The sequence below is a fragment of the Leptodactylus fuscus genome, chromosome 11 (genome assembly GCF_031893055.1).
Source record: "Leptodactylus fuscus isolate aLepFus1 chromosome 11, aLepFus1.hap2, whole genome shotgun sequence".
NCBI lineage: Eukaryota > Metazoa > Chordata > Amphibia > Anura > Leptodactylidae > Leptodactylus > Leptodactylus fuscus.
Window position 1 is genome coordinate 37,527,514 of NC_134275.1, and position 16,101 is coordinate 37,543,614.

Here is a 16,101-nt window from a genome sequence, read left to right on the forward strand (position 1 = left end):
TTCACAGAAAAATAATAAATCTAATTTTACTATCAAATCTGGTCTTCCTGTTTTTGTGATGTCAAATGTTTGTATTGTGGGGCAATAGGCACTATGGAGCATATGTAACCAGGGTTGAACTAGCCCACCAAAGTACCAGAGGATCCTCTGGTGGCCCAGGACCTAGCACAATAATGGTCCTGCCAAAGACACCCAATTTTTTTTTTTTTTTTAATTATTTTTAATGTAGCTTGTGAGCCCCATATAGGGCTCACAATGTACATTTTTTGCTTATCAGTATGTCTTTGGCGTTTGGGAGGAAATCCACGCAAACACGGGGAAAAATACACACACCTTGCAGATGTTGTCCTTGGCAGAATTCAAATCCAGGACTCCACTGCTGCAGTGCTAACCACTGAGCCACCGTGTTGCCCTGAGACACCCAAATTTGAAGGGTACTATGGTCTATTTCCTAAGGAATGATGGATTTTGGGCTCCCAGAATCTTTTTATATAGTGGGCCCAAGGAACTTCAGTCTGACACTGTGGTCCACCTCAGAGGTTCATCCTGTGTGCCCAGGCTCTGATCTAACAATAGACCCCCAAAAGACTTCCACGACCACCAGGTCCAGCAGAAAACTTGTCTAGGAAAATATTTCTTACATCAAATTTTTGATAATGGCCCCATTATGTACACAAATATTTTGTGATCCTAATAAATTGTGTTTAAACCCATTTTAGATTTCTAAAACTAATAATAATTTTTACAAATCGACTAGAACTATGCAGCAATTCTGGGCCATAAGTCACCCGTCCAAAGATCATAGTATAGCACTACTGTCGATACAAGTAATAAAGATGAATGTGATTACATTGCACAACACATTGGATAGACAATGTGTCTCAAGGACAAAGTTGCTGTATAGCCCTAGCCTTAAGAGGATTATAGACATTGTAGGGGGTGTTCACCAGGTAGGACCTGTCTCTGTGAACTAGAGCAGAGAACTGCTAAGTATCAATAGCTCTCACTCTAGAGACCTTGACCTGTCCATCTACAGTGCTAAATCATATCATTGGCCACCAGATAATACTAGATTTAAGTATGGTAGGCTACAATTTCCCCCTTCGACGACATCGGATCGCTGCGAGTTCCAGAAGTCAGACTTTCAGGGATTGGACAATAGTTATTACACAGCTGCGACATTTACTCAGATGGCTTATACCAGACAAATTTCATGACCGATGCTTGGCTGACTAGTCACAGCTGGTGCTAGATTTTAATGAATGTTTGTCAGTGTGCCTCATAGCAGTGGAGGCACTGTATAGGTCATTGCAGGCTATAGGTGCTGTATTATGGAGCTATACACCACAGATCTCTAATACCAGTTTATTATGCACAAGGCCCAAATATGCTACATTAAAGAAATAAAACTCAGTGTTTAATAGCTCTGAAACCAAGTGTGCTATTTACCAGAAAGTCCCTTCTTTCACTGGTATCCCTAAAAACTGGACTGCAAAAGGACAGAGTAAAAATCTAGATAAAAAGAACTTTCCTAGGCAGGCTTTATTACACTTTACTACACTCTCACACTCTGAATATCCTCATACACTACACCTCCCAGAGTGTGACTATCCTCATACACTACACCTACTACAGTGTGACTATCCTCATACATTACACCTCCCAGAGTCTGACTATCCTCATACACTACACCTACTACAGTGTGACTATCCTCATACACAACACCTACTACAGTGTGACTATCCTCATACATTACACCTACCACAATGTGTGACTATCCTCATACACTACACCAACTACAGTGTGACTATCCTCATACATTACACCTACTACAGTGTGACTATCCTCATACATTACACCTTCCACAGTGTGACTATCCTCATACACTACACCTCCCAGAGTGTGACTATCATCATACACTACACCTACTACAGTGTGACTATCCTCATACACTACACCTCCCAGAGTGTGACTATCCTCATACGGTAAACCTACTACAGTGTGACTATCCTCATACATTACACCTACCACAGTGACTATCCTCATACACAACACCTACCACAGTGTGACTATCATCATACACTACACCTACTACAGTGTGACTATCCTCATACATTACACCTACCACAGTGTGTGACTATCCTCATACACTACACCAACTACAGTGTGACTATCCTCATACATTACACCTCCCAGAGTGTGACTATCATCAAACACTACACCTACTACAGTGTGACTATCCTCATACACTACACCTACTACAGTGTGACTATCCTCATACATTACACCTCCCAGAGTGTGACTATCATCAAACACTACACCTACTACAGTGTGACTATCCTCATACACTACACCTACTACAGTGTGACTATCCTCATACATTACACCTCCCAGAGTGTGACTATCATCAAACACTACACCTACTACAGTGTGACTATCCTCATACACTACACCTACTACAGTGTGACTATCCTCATACATTACACCTCCCAGAGTGTGACTATCCTCATACACTACACCTACTACAGTGTGACTATCCTCATACACTACACCTACCACAGTGTGACTATCCTCATACACTACACCTACTACAGTGTGACTATCCTCATACATTACACCTACCACAGTGTGATTATCCTCATACACTACACCTACTACAGTGTGAGTATCCTCATACATTACACCTACCATAGTGTGACTATCCTCATACACTACACCTACTACAATGTGACTATCCTCATACACTACACCTACTACAGTGTGACTATCCTCATACATTACACCTTCCACAGTGTGACTATCCTCATACACTACACCTCCCAGAGTGTGACTATCATCATACACTACACCTACTACAGTGTGACTATCCTCATACACTACACCTCCCAGAGTGTGACTATCCTCATACGGTAAACCTACTACAGTGTGACTATCCTCATACATTACACCTACCACAGTGACTATCCTCATACACAACACCTACCACAGTGTGACTATCCTCATACACTACACCTACTACAGTGTGACTATCCTCATACACTACACCTACTACAGTGTGACTATCCTCATACACTACACCTCCCAGAGTGTGACTATCATCATACACTACACCTACTACAGTGTGACTATCCTCATACACTACACCTACTACAGTGTGACTATCCTCATACACTACACCTACCACAGTGTGACTATCCTCATACACTACACCTACTACAGTGTGACTATCCTCATACATTACACCTACCACAGTGTGACTATCCTCATACACTACACCTACTACAGTGTGACTATCCTCATACATTACACCTACCACAGTGTGACTATCCTCATACACTACACCTACTACAGTGTGACTATCCTCATACACTACACCTACTACAGTGTGAGTATCCTCATACATTACACCTACCACAGTGTGACTATCCTCATACACTACACCTACTACAATGTGACTATCCTCATACACTACACCTACTACAGTGTGACTATCCTCATTCACTACACCTACTACAGTGTGACTATCCTCATACACTACACCTGATCCTAATTCACTATGCACCTTCCATGGTTTGGTTTACTCTATTCTCCCCAATAAGTTCATGGGGAAGAGTAACCAAGAATTTCCAACACTTTTTAAAAAAAAATAGGACTGGTAGTTTAGGACTTTTTAAATGTCACAAAAAAATAGTTGCAAGTGGCTTTTCTAAGTCATGCGCCTCACTTTATTTGGTGTGGGTGGAGCTGGGGGTGTGGCATGGACTTTTGTGTCATAATTGATAACAGAAATCTATACCACCTATGGGCTGGTATAAATCTCTGTATGCCCCGGCAGAAGATGCACATAATTCATGACTGTGGAAATCAGGGGAATCTTTTGCCATCATAGAGACCAGACTATAAGATAAATTGCATACTGATAGAAATTAGATAGATAGATAGATAGATAGATAGATAGATAGATAGATAGATAGACAGACAGACAAATACTTAAGAATCTTGGTGCAAGCAATAGAGACCTTAATCCTAAACACTACGTTAACATTGGGGGACCCATTTGAGGTAGATATGATAGACAGAGGTAGATAGATATGAGATACATAGATAGATTGATAGATCGATAAGAGATAGATAGAAGGATAGATAGATAGATAGATAGATAGATAGATAGATAGATAGATAGATAGATAAAGAAGGTTATAGATGAGATAGACAAACAGACAGATAGATAAGACAGATAACATAGATTAGATACACAGCTAAATAGATATGAGATGAACATAGACATAGATAGATATGATGAAGTAGATAGACAGACAGACAGACAGACAGACAGACAGATAGATAGATAAAGATTATAGATTAGATATATAGATAGGAGATAGATAGCTGCCTGTGTGTGTGTGCTGGTAGCCTCATAGTGCAGCATACAGTATATAGTGCAGCCAGTATCTTCTCTGCAGTGTGGCTGGCACTGCTGGTGTAGGGGGTGCTGTTTGGGGTTAGTAGGGTCTCAGATGCCCAGGTGTTGGGGGTGAGTGTTTGAAGAGCTGGGTGTGCAGTTTGGCACTTACAGGCAGCTCAGGAGGAGGTGGCAGAGAACGAGAGAGCGGAGCCCAGAGAGGAGGAGGCGGCAGAGGGGAGCTCACTGAGCGGGGAGAGAGGTGGCTGCAGCCCGGGGACTAGGGGAGAGGTGACAGCTGCAGCACCATGAGCACATCAGAGGCCAAGGACTACCTGCAAGACAGGCACATCCCCAGACTGTTTGAGGTATGTGTATGCCAAGACCTCCCTGTCACTGTGCCTGTCAATCACTGCCTAGTAAGACAGGTCTTATTATATTACATAGTGTCAGCAGACTGTATACATCATACTATATAACATTATAGCACTTTATACAGTGTATCCCATTATGTTCTAGGACTGGATCACATGTCTGCTTAGTGCAGATGCAGTATACCAGTCTGTACACACAGGCATACTCTCTGTAAAATGTATACACACATATATAATATATTGTACACATACATACTTATCTATAATGTAATGTACACATATATACACACCAGTTCTTTTTATTTAGTGTTGTTCTCATCATGTGCTGCAAGAATCTCCTGCAATTCTCCAGTCCAGCAATATATCCAGTGTAGGAGGGAGCAGATTATCTATTTTGCTTTTTCCAGCTCTGATGTCTTTCTATCTGTTTGCTCAGGGCATTATAACATATGGATGGGTTATGTATACGCACGTACAGATATGAGACATATTATACATATTATGCTCTCAATGCTCTCACTTGCCATACCATGTAATATATCACTACATAGTATAGTTCTATCATGGCACAATACACGTCTGATGTCTAGATAGATAGATAGATGTCTAGATAGATAGATAGATAGATAGATAGATAGATAGATAGATAGATAGATAGATAGATAGATAGATTTGTGTTATATTTGTGGTGCAGGTGTTATATTTAGAGTGAATTTGCATTGGTCACCCCAAAAGTTTCATGTGCCAAAGAAGCAAGATCTAACCCTCTTATTGTTTGGGAACCCCCGAAGAGGCTTCCACTTTAAGGGAACCCCTACTGATATCCAGACCTTTAAAAGTTAAACATTTTTGCAAATATAAACAATTACAAATTTTGCAGCGTTTTATTTTAGTGGTGACATCAGTTGTCTTGATCGGTTGCCAGTGGATACGACCATGAATGCAGGACCTTTCTATTCTCTAGTTATCAGGAGGACACCACATGTATGAGAAGATAACCCGGCCACAATAAGGACGTCATGGCTGGTTATCAGGAGAGACATTACATGTATGAGAAGATAACCCGGCCACAATAAGGACGTCATGGCTGGTTATCAGGAGAGACATTACATGTATGAGAAGATAACCCGGCCACAATAAGGACGTCATGGCTGGTTATCAGGAGGAAACTTCATATATGAGAAGATAACCTGGCCACAATGAGGACATCATGTCTGGTTATCAGGAGGACACTACATGTATGATAAGACAACCTGGCCACAATGAGGACGTCATGTCTGGTTATCAGGAGAGACATTACATGTATGAGAAGGTAACCCGGCCACAATACGGACATCATGGCTGGAAGACCATAGAAAGTTCCTGCATTTACGGTCGTATCCATCAACAACCAGGACAACAGATGTCACCACTAAGATGGTTATTATTTGTAATTATTTATATTACCAAAAATTGTAACTTTTAATTGCCTACAAATTTACATATATAATTATGTTAATGGAAAAAGCCCTTTAAAAGTCTTGTTATATGTGTTTGTTCCTGCAAAGAATTCTTTCCTGCTCTGTCCTTAGTTTAGACGTGACAGTCCTTGAGGCTGTGGTTTCTGCGCTGTATCCATGGTCTGCAGAGGACTTATGTTCCTTCTGGTGCTAACCCTAGTTTTCTTCAAACTAAAGGGTAGGGACTAGTTGCTATGATATTTTCCATAAAGTATATTATGGAGAAGTACGGAGCAGTATCGATGTGAATAAAGCACTTGAGTGAGATAAAAAGTACTGTTGGCTTCAGCAGCAGGTCTGTGTGCGTTTCTCTACGTCTCTCTCTCTTACTCAGCCCTCTTCATAGACTTCTATTTGTAATCTGATACTTTATTGAGCTGAAAGTCTGTTTTAGAAATCAAGATTGATTCTGCAGAGATTTCAGAGTAAATGTCAGTTTAGAAGGAAGAGGAAGAAAAGAGCCTAGTATAGAAAAATAAGCATTATTTCTGATAAAATAGATAACAAACTTTCTTATATTTGCTCCTATAGATTATATATATATTTCTATATATTGTATTTCTCCTATAGATTTATGCAAAGCTTGTTGAAAATTTAGTGACTATTTAACACTACAGCATCTAGAAATGGCTTAAAGTGATGCTGCTTGACAACCTCTTTTCCACCTTTGTCTTCTAGAAACTGCCAAAGGAGGTAAATTTTTACCCCTTATAACTTACAGTCTTTTTCAGTAAATTTATCTGGTTACTTATTAGGTTCTTTTCCTCTGGAAGTGTAAAGTAAAAAAAAAAAAAAAATCATACTCACCTATCCCCTGTGCTCTGCTCTCAGTTCCCCTCCTGTCTCATGCTGGGGATGCATTGCCAGAAACCCTGAAGCTCATGTGTCCACTAAGACCAATCAGTTGCCTCAGTGGTCACAGCAGTCACGTGAGCCTCGGGCTTCCTGCAAAGCTGCTCTGGCATGAGACAACATGGACACCAGTGGTGTGGCACCAGGAACGGGTAAGTATGCCACAAGGGCTGTTCAAAATCCTGGAAACCCCTTTATCTCTTAAATCTTGGCTGAATCTGTCTTGGGTCTCTCAAGACAGACTTTTCATTCAAAAAGTTTTCAAAATACATGTGCGCATAGAAGTCTATGGAGAGAAAAGGGGGGAATGGAGAGGGAGGAGAAGTAAAAGACATGGTGCTGGATCTAGTAGTTAGTCTTACCCCAAGTACCATATGTACACAAATACTGCTCAGCACTTCTCTGTAATGTGCTGTATAGTGCTGCTGCTCCTTATAATTGTTATGGAGCTGATTCTTCCATTTTATTCATGTGTCCATACATGACATCATAGCAACTAGTTTTCACCCACTAGCAGAAAATTAGAGATAGAGCCTGTAGGGGGAGACACAGATGCAGTGTCTGCACTGAAGTCAATAATCTATTTCACCTTTCTCTACCAGAGTCTACTAACAGGCCTCATGTATTACCGTCCAGAGGACCCTATTAATTACTTAGAACTGTGTCTGCAAAGAGTTCGGGATTTAGGGGGACCCGAAAAAGTACAGTGGGATACATTTCTGAGCCGCAATTTGCCTCCTATTAATGGAAATCAGGGAAAGAAAAGCACACAAAAATCAGGTGAGTATAAGACTTCATTCACACATTGCCAAGACCTAATCATCCTTGTTATTACACTTTATCCTGCATGGTGTCTGTCATTTATATTTGGTGCTGTATGCTATTTTCTCCTTCCAGAGGGGCCGCATATGCGTCGCTATGAGCGCCTGCCTCCTATCCAGTCCCAGTTTTCGATTGACAGTGACTCAGATATGACAGAATCTTCAGGGCTTATCCAAGAATATGATGTCTTTGACCCCAGTAGACCTCGACCTAAAATCATCTTTGTTATTGGTGAGAACAGATGCATGGGTTTTATGCCGGAGCATCTTTCCTTATAACTCTATTGTGCCGTTTCCTATTGTTCTTCCTAGAAATATTTAATGAAATTCACAACTGGATGTTACCATTCCCCTTTTTGGGGAGGTGGGAGGTACCCTTTTACAGTCTGACACTGGCAGCGCTGATTGGACAGTATGAGACTGTGGAGATACACAGCGCCTACTATTAACACCCACATCTCTATTTATTTAATGTAATGATGGGTCAGCAGTGTTATCTATAGAGGTGTTATCTTCTATTGTAATACTGTCAATGTAGTGACTGTTTCAAAGAAAATCCTTATAGAATTAGGCAAGTGCCAGGCTATTATGAAGCTGAGTGGTCAGAATCAAAATTGCAGAATATGGTACTTAAAAAAAAACATACAGTAGATAGTGACATAGAACAAAATGTGAAAAATTCTTTAAAAATTTAACATGAAATGTTTAACATAAAAACACGAAAAATTCCGTTCAAGCTATTTATAAATTAATGAATCTCTCCATGCTGATTGGCTGTCCATGGTACTATTCTTGCTACTATGCCTGGATGCCATTACTTTACATATTGAGCATGGTGTTTTGAGCTCCTATCTAGTATGTGCTGTAGCACCTCTATGTCATTATGTCAGGTTATAACATCCGTTGTGAGCTTGAACAAACCCTAGTTCTTAAAACATAGGAGCTGCAGGACCCTCTATGGCCAATAATCCCTTTAGCACTGCTCTTATCTGAGATTAGAAATGATAGCAATCTCCAAGGATTGGTGAAAGGTTACACATGTTAACACTTCCCTTGGAAAGCTAGTCAGATCAATGGAGTTTATCAGGGATTACAATTGATGGAAATAGACACACACTCTCCCTGATGTGTACAATTATCCCCTGACCCTGGAAATCTCCCGACAGCATCATTTTGTCTCTGCTGTTGATTGGTTGTACTGTATGACTTCCCAGGTGGTCCAGGCAGTGGTAAGGGAACTCAGAGTACAAAGATGGCCACCCATTTTGGTTTCATCTGTATTTCCGTTGGAGAAATCTTACGCAAACAGCTTATTCATCACGCCAGCAGCGATCGCAAGTGGGAATTGATTGCCCAGATTATCTCTAAAGGAGAACTCGCTCCACCGGTATGTCAGAATTTATTTTTTTTAGACACAAAAAGAGAAAAAAATTGCTCCATGTGTGAACCCATTGGCCAATTCATGATGACCTCATCCAATGTTCTTCATCTGCAGGGCGGTATGGCTTAGTCTTTGGGACATAGTTTGGCAAGAGTGGGTACTATATAGCTTAGTTAAGGGGGTATACCCTGGTAGCAGGGGGCACTATGGTGGTATGGCTTACTCTTGGGGACATAGCCTGGCAGCAGTGGGCAATGTGGTGGTATGGCTTAGTCATCAGGGCATATATGACTTAATTGGCATTACCATTCCTCTTGTCAAGGGGGCTAGTCCCTATACAGTGCGACAGTGGCAGCATTATGGGACAGTCAGAGTCTGCAGGGACATCCCCCCCAACTTGTACCTAAGGGGCGGAGAGTAATAATTGTAGATTAATTAATACATTTCTAGGAAGAATAACAGAGGAATGTCAAAACACCAAACTATAAAGCAATCTCCAGAATGTTTCATTATGGGTATAATGCAATAATAAACTAAAATGGGAATATGTGGAGAGGCAGGAGTTTCTCTTTAAATAGATATACTTATAGATGTGCTGCCCATATGGAACATCCATGGTCAGAATATACACTGATGTGCGTACTCTGGTGTTTACACTATGCTTGCACCTTTTATAGCTCGTGCGAGCCCATTATACTTGTGACTATGAATTGAGTTGCCTGTGATGTTTTCGCTCATGCATCTGCTAGTATACCTCTCTATTTAATTAATCCATGCTTGCCATAATAGCGTAGTAATTATTCAGCACGACACAAAAGAGACGGCGGCTTTTACATCTTCTGCCCTATTGTCATGGAAATGTGTTGTTCATTTCTGAGTAACACTGTCACAACGTCATAGAGCGGTGACATAAGAGGAGAGGTGAGGGCTGTATTATACCATCATAATGGGTCCTAGGTATGGATGGGGCATCCCAATGATAGGGATTGCTGGTGGCAGCTCCTTGTGATGGATGTGACGTGACATCAAATATGACATCAAATACCCCCTGCAAAACACGCCATAGTGAATGTCTATTGGGCGACAAGTAGAGGTCTATGCCACCCGGATGGCTATCACTAGGAGCAAAACCAGCTCCCGTCAAGGGCCATTTGAGAGCTTTCAAAGTGTCAGGACTAATAAATATGATCCAATTCCGCTTGCTTGCGGTCCTTTGCTTGCGGTCTGAGCCATTAATTTATCTATTCTCATAAATAATACATTAATGGATTACATATTTATGTTTCTCAAGTAAATTGGGAGATCTGTAAGTCTGTAAAGTGTAAATTACTATTTGTACGGACATCATCTGAGGTATTTTATTAAATAATGACATTATGTACCACTCTAAAAAGGACAAACAAGAATGGTACATTCCTGTTTCTAAATGCACTTCCCTTTCTATGGCCAAGCCACTCAAGGGGCTCTGGTGCCCTGTGTAATGCCAGGGTAACAGCTGAGCTGTAATGAATGCTTAATGCTGCTTCACTTTCTAGAGGCAGAGCAAGCAAAACCAGGGGTTATACTCCCCCTGCTGGCAGATAGGGAACATTGTAGTGCTAGAAAAGTCAACTGTACCAGGAATAAAAAGATTGTTCTAGGTGTCATCTAATCTGTTACCAACCAGATACAGTGGGGCAAAAAAGTATTTAGTCAGTCACCAATAGTGCAAGTTCCACCACTTAAAAAGATGAGAGGCGTCTGTAATTTACATCATGGGTAGACCTCAACTATGAGAGACAAAATGAGAAAACAAATCCAGAAAATCACATTGTCTGATTTTGTAAGAATTTATTTGCAAATTATGGTGGAAAATAAGTATTTGGTCACCTACAAACAATCAAGATTTCTGGCTCTCACAGACCTGTAACTTCTTCTTTAAGAGTCTCCTCTTTCCTCCACTCATTACCTGTAGTAATGGCACCTGTTTAAACTTGTTATCAGTATAAAAAGACACCTGTGCACACCCTCAAACAGTCAGACTCCAAACTCCACTATGGTGAAGACCAAAGAGCTGTCCAAGGACACCAGAAACAAAATTGTAGCCCTGCACCAGGCTGGGAAGACTGAATCTGAAATAGGCAACCAGCTTGGATTGAAGAAATCAACTGTGGGAGCAATAATTAGAAAATGGAAGACCTACAAGACCACTGATAATCTCCCTCGATCTGGGGCTCCACTCTAAATCTCACCCCGTGGGGTCAAAATGATCACAAGAACGGTGAGCAAAAATCCCAGAACCACACGGGGGGACCTAGTGAATGAACTGCAGAGAGCTGGGACCAATGTAACCAAGCCTACCATCAGTAACACACTACACCGCCAGGGACTCAGATCCTGCAGTGCCAGACGTGTCCCACTGCTTAAGCCAGTACATGTCCGGGCCCGTCTGAAGTTTGCTAGAGAGCATTTGGATGATCCAGAAGAGTATTGGGAGAATGTCCTATGGTCTGATGAAACCAAACTGGAACTGTTTGGTAGAAACACAACTTTTCGTGTTTGGAGGAAAAAGAATACTGAGTTGCATCCATCAAACACCATACCTACTGTAAAGCATGGGGGTGGAAACATCATGCTTTGAGGCTGTTTCTCTGCAAAGGGGCCAGGACGACTGATCCGGGTACATGAAAGAATGAATGGGGCCATGTATCGTGAGATTTTGAGTGCAAACCTCCTTCCATCAGCAAGGGCATTGAAGATGAAACGTGGCTGGGTCTTTCAACATTACAATGATCCAAAGCACACTGCCAGGGCAACGAAGGAGTGGCTTTGTAAGAAGCATTTCAAGGTCCTGGAGTGGCCTAGCCAGTCTCCAGATCTCAACCCTATAGAAAACCTTTGGAGGGAGTTGAAAGTCTGTGTTGCCAAACGACAGCCCCAAAACATCACTGCTCTAGAGGAGATCTGCATGGAGGAATGGGCCAACATACCAACAACAGTGTGTGCCAACCTTGTGAAGACTTACAGAAAACGTTTGACCTCTGTCATTGCCAACAAAGGATATATAACAAAGTATTGAGATGAAATTTTGTTACTGACCAAATACTTATTTTCCACCATAATTTGCAAATAAAATCTTACAAAATCAGACAATGTGATTTTCTGGATTTGTTTTCTCATTTTGTCTCTCATAGTTGAGGTCTACCTATGATGTAAATTACAGACGCCTCTCATCTTTTTAAGTGGTGGAACTTGCACTATTGGTGACTGACTAAATACTTTTTTGCCCCACTGTATATACATATCACATCTATGAGATCTGCTGCTCCATCAACAACGGCTACTGAACCGACCACTATTCCAAAATGGAACCATAGAATATTTTTTCTAGTAGTATAATAGTGATGACCTGTCTTAATTCACAGAAAATCCCTTTAAGGCCAGGGCCCCACATAGTAAATGCGCTTCATTTTACAGTAAAATACTCACAGCATGTCAATTATACCTACGGAAACACTGGGGTTCTCCATATAGGTAAAATTGGGCCAGAAAGTCTGCAGTGGAAAACTCTGTGCTCTTTTTGTGAAAAATGCTGCAGAAAAAAGCATGATACATTTCCTCCAAGGTCTGTTCCGCAACTTTTTTTTGGCTGTGTCTCGCTATATGGAGCTTTAGCCTAAGGAGCAGCATGTCAGCTGGGAAGGATCATGTAACCGGCTCCATGGGACCATGAAAGGGTTGGGGCAAGCCACACCCTCTTTAGTCAATTTTTGGTAGTCAGACATCTGGTTAGCTGGAATAGCATATATATATCTTAATATTTACCTTGTGCCAGAAGTCTGTTGGGCTACGATGCCCTAAAAGTGATGGCACCAACCAGCTGCTAAAGATCCCACCAACATAAGATAATGCTGCAGAACATGAGACACAGATTTAGTGATTTTGTCTTTTTTTCTGCAGGAAACCACAATCGAGGAGCTAAAGCAGCAATTCATTAACCATCAGGACGCCACCGGCTTTGTCGTTGATGGGTTTCCAAGAGACATTGGACAGGCGTTTACTTTTGAGGAACAGGTGTGGATTCAGTAACCATATCACAAATCTATCCAGGACATGACATAAGATGGAGGGTTGATTCATAGTAATGTCATAGATTTGGCTAATAGATCCATGTTGCCTGCAGATTGGCACCCCAGACCTGGTGATCTTCCTGGCATGCTCAAGCCAGCGTCTACGGCAGCGATTGGAAAGACGTTCAGCACAGCAAGGGCGACCAGATGATAATGCCCATGCCATCGACCGAAGACTGGAGACGTTTAAGCAGAACCTTCCTCTCATTGTCAAGTATTACCAAGACAAGGGGCTCATAGCCAGAGTGAGTGCTCACACAGTCCACTGTCAGGCCCAGTTCACATCTGCATTTGGGTTTCTGTTTGGGGAGTCCGCTTGGGAACCCCCCCAAATGGAAACCTGTACGCATTAAAAAGCGGTTACCTAAGAAACCACATGGACCCCATGAGGTTCTTGTGGTTTCTGCTCGGTTTCCGCATGTAACCTGCGGAGAGAAAAGTACTGTGAGCAACACTTTACTCTCCAGAGTTCTGGGGCTCCAAAGTTCATTTCTTTTTAATAAAATTAGACATTTGTGGTTTTTGACTGGGGGGGAGTTGACTTTGATTCTCATGTATAGTTGGACTGATTGTCTTCAGACACAAGTTCATATACCCCACAGGTCTGTCCATGAGAGCTTTGGATACCTTAAACAATATATTTTTGCCTGTGTTACATCTTTTGCTTAAAGAGTCTCTTTCACCAGGTTCGAAAAGCCCAATGCCATAAATCATATGATCAGTGATGTCACCCTGAACATTTAGGTGTTTTGTTTATCCATATCCGTTCAGTCATTCCAAAGATATAAGCCCTGTTAGTGTTGATGCCGATCAGGGTCTACTAGCCAAGTGGGCGGTAACACTTCATGACATACAGCACACAGAGACCCCGCACCCACAGTGACATTTTTTTTTTTTTTTTTTTCTTAAATGTAGATTGTGAGCCCCACATAGAGCTCACAATGTACATTTTTCCCTATCAGTATGTCTTTTTTTGGAATATGGGATGGAAATCCATACAAACATGGGGAGAACATACAAACTCTTTGCAGATGGTTTTTTGCCCTTGGCGGGATTTGAACACCAGGACTCCAGCACTGCAAGGCTGCAGTGCTAACCACTGAGCCACCGTGTGGCCCCTGTGTAGTAGACATTTATGTCATGACTAACAGAGCTTATATCTTTGGAATGGCTGAACAAATCTGAATAAACGAAACGCAAAAATGCTCAGGGTGGCAGTGTCAATGACATGATGGGCTTTTCAGACCCAGCAACAGGTTCTATTTAAATCTGACTAAGCTGCATTACCAGACAAAACCTCTAGGCAAGGGTGGAGTTCTTCTTAGAAAATATAAAGATATATATTTAAAAGTATATTCCTATCCTCATGCACATATATGGATGCGGAGAATGTATCATTGTTCAACTTGGCGGATCCTCACGCAGATATAGCTGTCAGTCACTAAGTAGCACCTCCCACTGGACTCCTAAGTCCTTTATGAACAGAGATATAAATTAATGTTACAGGTTATACCAAATATTTCTTAGAAATCTAGATATTGATCTTCTCTATAATATGACACCTGTAGATTGGGTGCCCTTTAAGCTTTGATCCTGCAGTACAATAGAGTCCAGGAGAAAACTGCCCCCTAATGGACATCATTCACTATACACCTAACAAGACCACTGGGCTTCATCACTATATACAATGTATAGACCCCATACATAGCAGGACGTCTTCCATCTCCCCGTATATAAGTCAGGGGGACAGTTCAGTTCCTCTCCATTATTTCAATTTACAGCTATTCTGAGTGTTGGTCATCTGAGACAATCTTCCTAACATGGCTCCTGCTGATTCTATTTTTTCCACAGTTTGATGCAGACAGAGAAGAAAATTGTATCTTCGAGGACATCTGCTGCGCAGTGCAGGGTCTCCTCTTCCCTGACGGTTTGGGAGTAGAAGGTGAGTGTGCTGCAGATGTCATTTTTTTCATTACTCACCCTAGTCCTTTGTCCATATGTGTCCAATTGCTTCCATATTTTCTTCTCTTTGTCATTTGTTGCTTGTTTTATAGCATTTTGCCCACAGAATTTCCGTGCCTCGTTGTCCAATGAGTCTGTGCAAACCAAGGAAGTGGAAACGAAAGAGCAGGTAACTGCGGCAGATAAGTCTGTGTATACATTGGCCCACACTTACTAAAAGTTAGACAAAATAGACTTGTCTTAAAGCGCACCAGATTTTACTGACTCGCCGATGCTGGATGATAAATCTAGTCTATCTGTAGACTGGACAAAGTTTATGCCACCTCTTAGTTGGCTTATTTCGAACCAGAATTGTGGCACACACTGGCCAAGACTTACTGATAGACAGTGTAAACTATGGCCTCTTTCCTATACTGATGACTTCATGTTGAGGCTTCAGGAATTAGAAAATGTTTTTTTCCTCCAGCACAGTGTATGGACCTTGAAAAAAACCGCTAGCGGTTTTTCCATGCGATTTTTACCAATTCAGCGCCCAAATCCACAACATGGAATTTTGCCTCCCATTAACTGCGTTGGTTTTTGCAGGCAGAAGCTATCTGAAGAAAGCTAGCAGAACCCATAGAACTCTATGGGGAGGCGTTTTTACCACGTGGATTCTGACACGGATTCAGCGCCAAAATTCTCGCCAAAAAACTCAGTGC

The 16,101-nt window shown here is 41.5% G+C and overlaps 1 protein-coding gene across 1 annotated transcript; it reads left to right on the plus strand.

Annotated features, from left to right (window-relative positions):
- Positions 1 to 4,573: 4,573 nt before the first annotated feature.
- On the plus strand, positions 4,574 to 15,635 carry LOC142184586 (adenylate kinase isoenzyme 5-like). Its single transcript, XM_075259542.1, has 8 exons — positions 4,574 to 4,770; positions 7,730 to 7,907; positions 8,025 to 8,180; positions 9,163 to 9,335; positions 13,269 to 13,382; positions 13,492 to 13,683; positions 15,290 to 15,380; positions 15,493 to 15,635. Exons 1-8 carry the CDS (start codon positions 4,711 to 4,713, stop codon positions 15,615 to 15,617), a joined length of 1,089 nt encoding a protein of 362 aa, XP_075115643.1. The 5' UTR covers positions 4,574 to 4,710; the 3' UTR covers positions 15,618 to 15,635.
- The last annotated feature ends 466 nt before the right edge of the window (positions 15,636 to 16,101 follow it).

Excerpts from the sequence above, each read along its gene's own strand:
- LOC142184586 (XM_075259542.1), top strand. The coding sequence starts at position 4,711 with ATGAGCACATCAGAGGCCAAGGACTACCTGCAAGACAGGCACATCCCC. Across the intron at positions 4,771-7,729 it reads ACATCCCCAGACTGTTTGAG|AGTCTACTAACAGGCCTCAT; the intron begins GTATGTGTATGC and ends TTTCTCTACCAG. Across the intron at positions 9,336-13,268 it reads AAGGAGAACTCGCTCCACCG|GAAACCACAATCGAGGAGCT; the intron begins GTATGTCAGAAT and ends TTTTTTCTGCAG.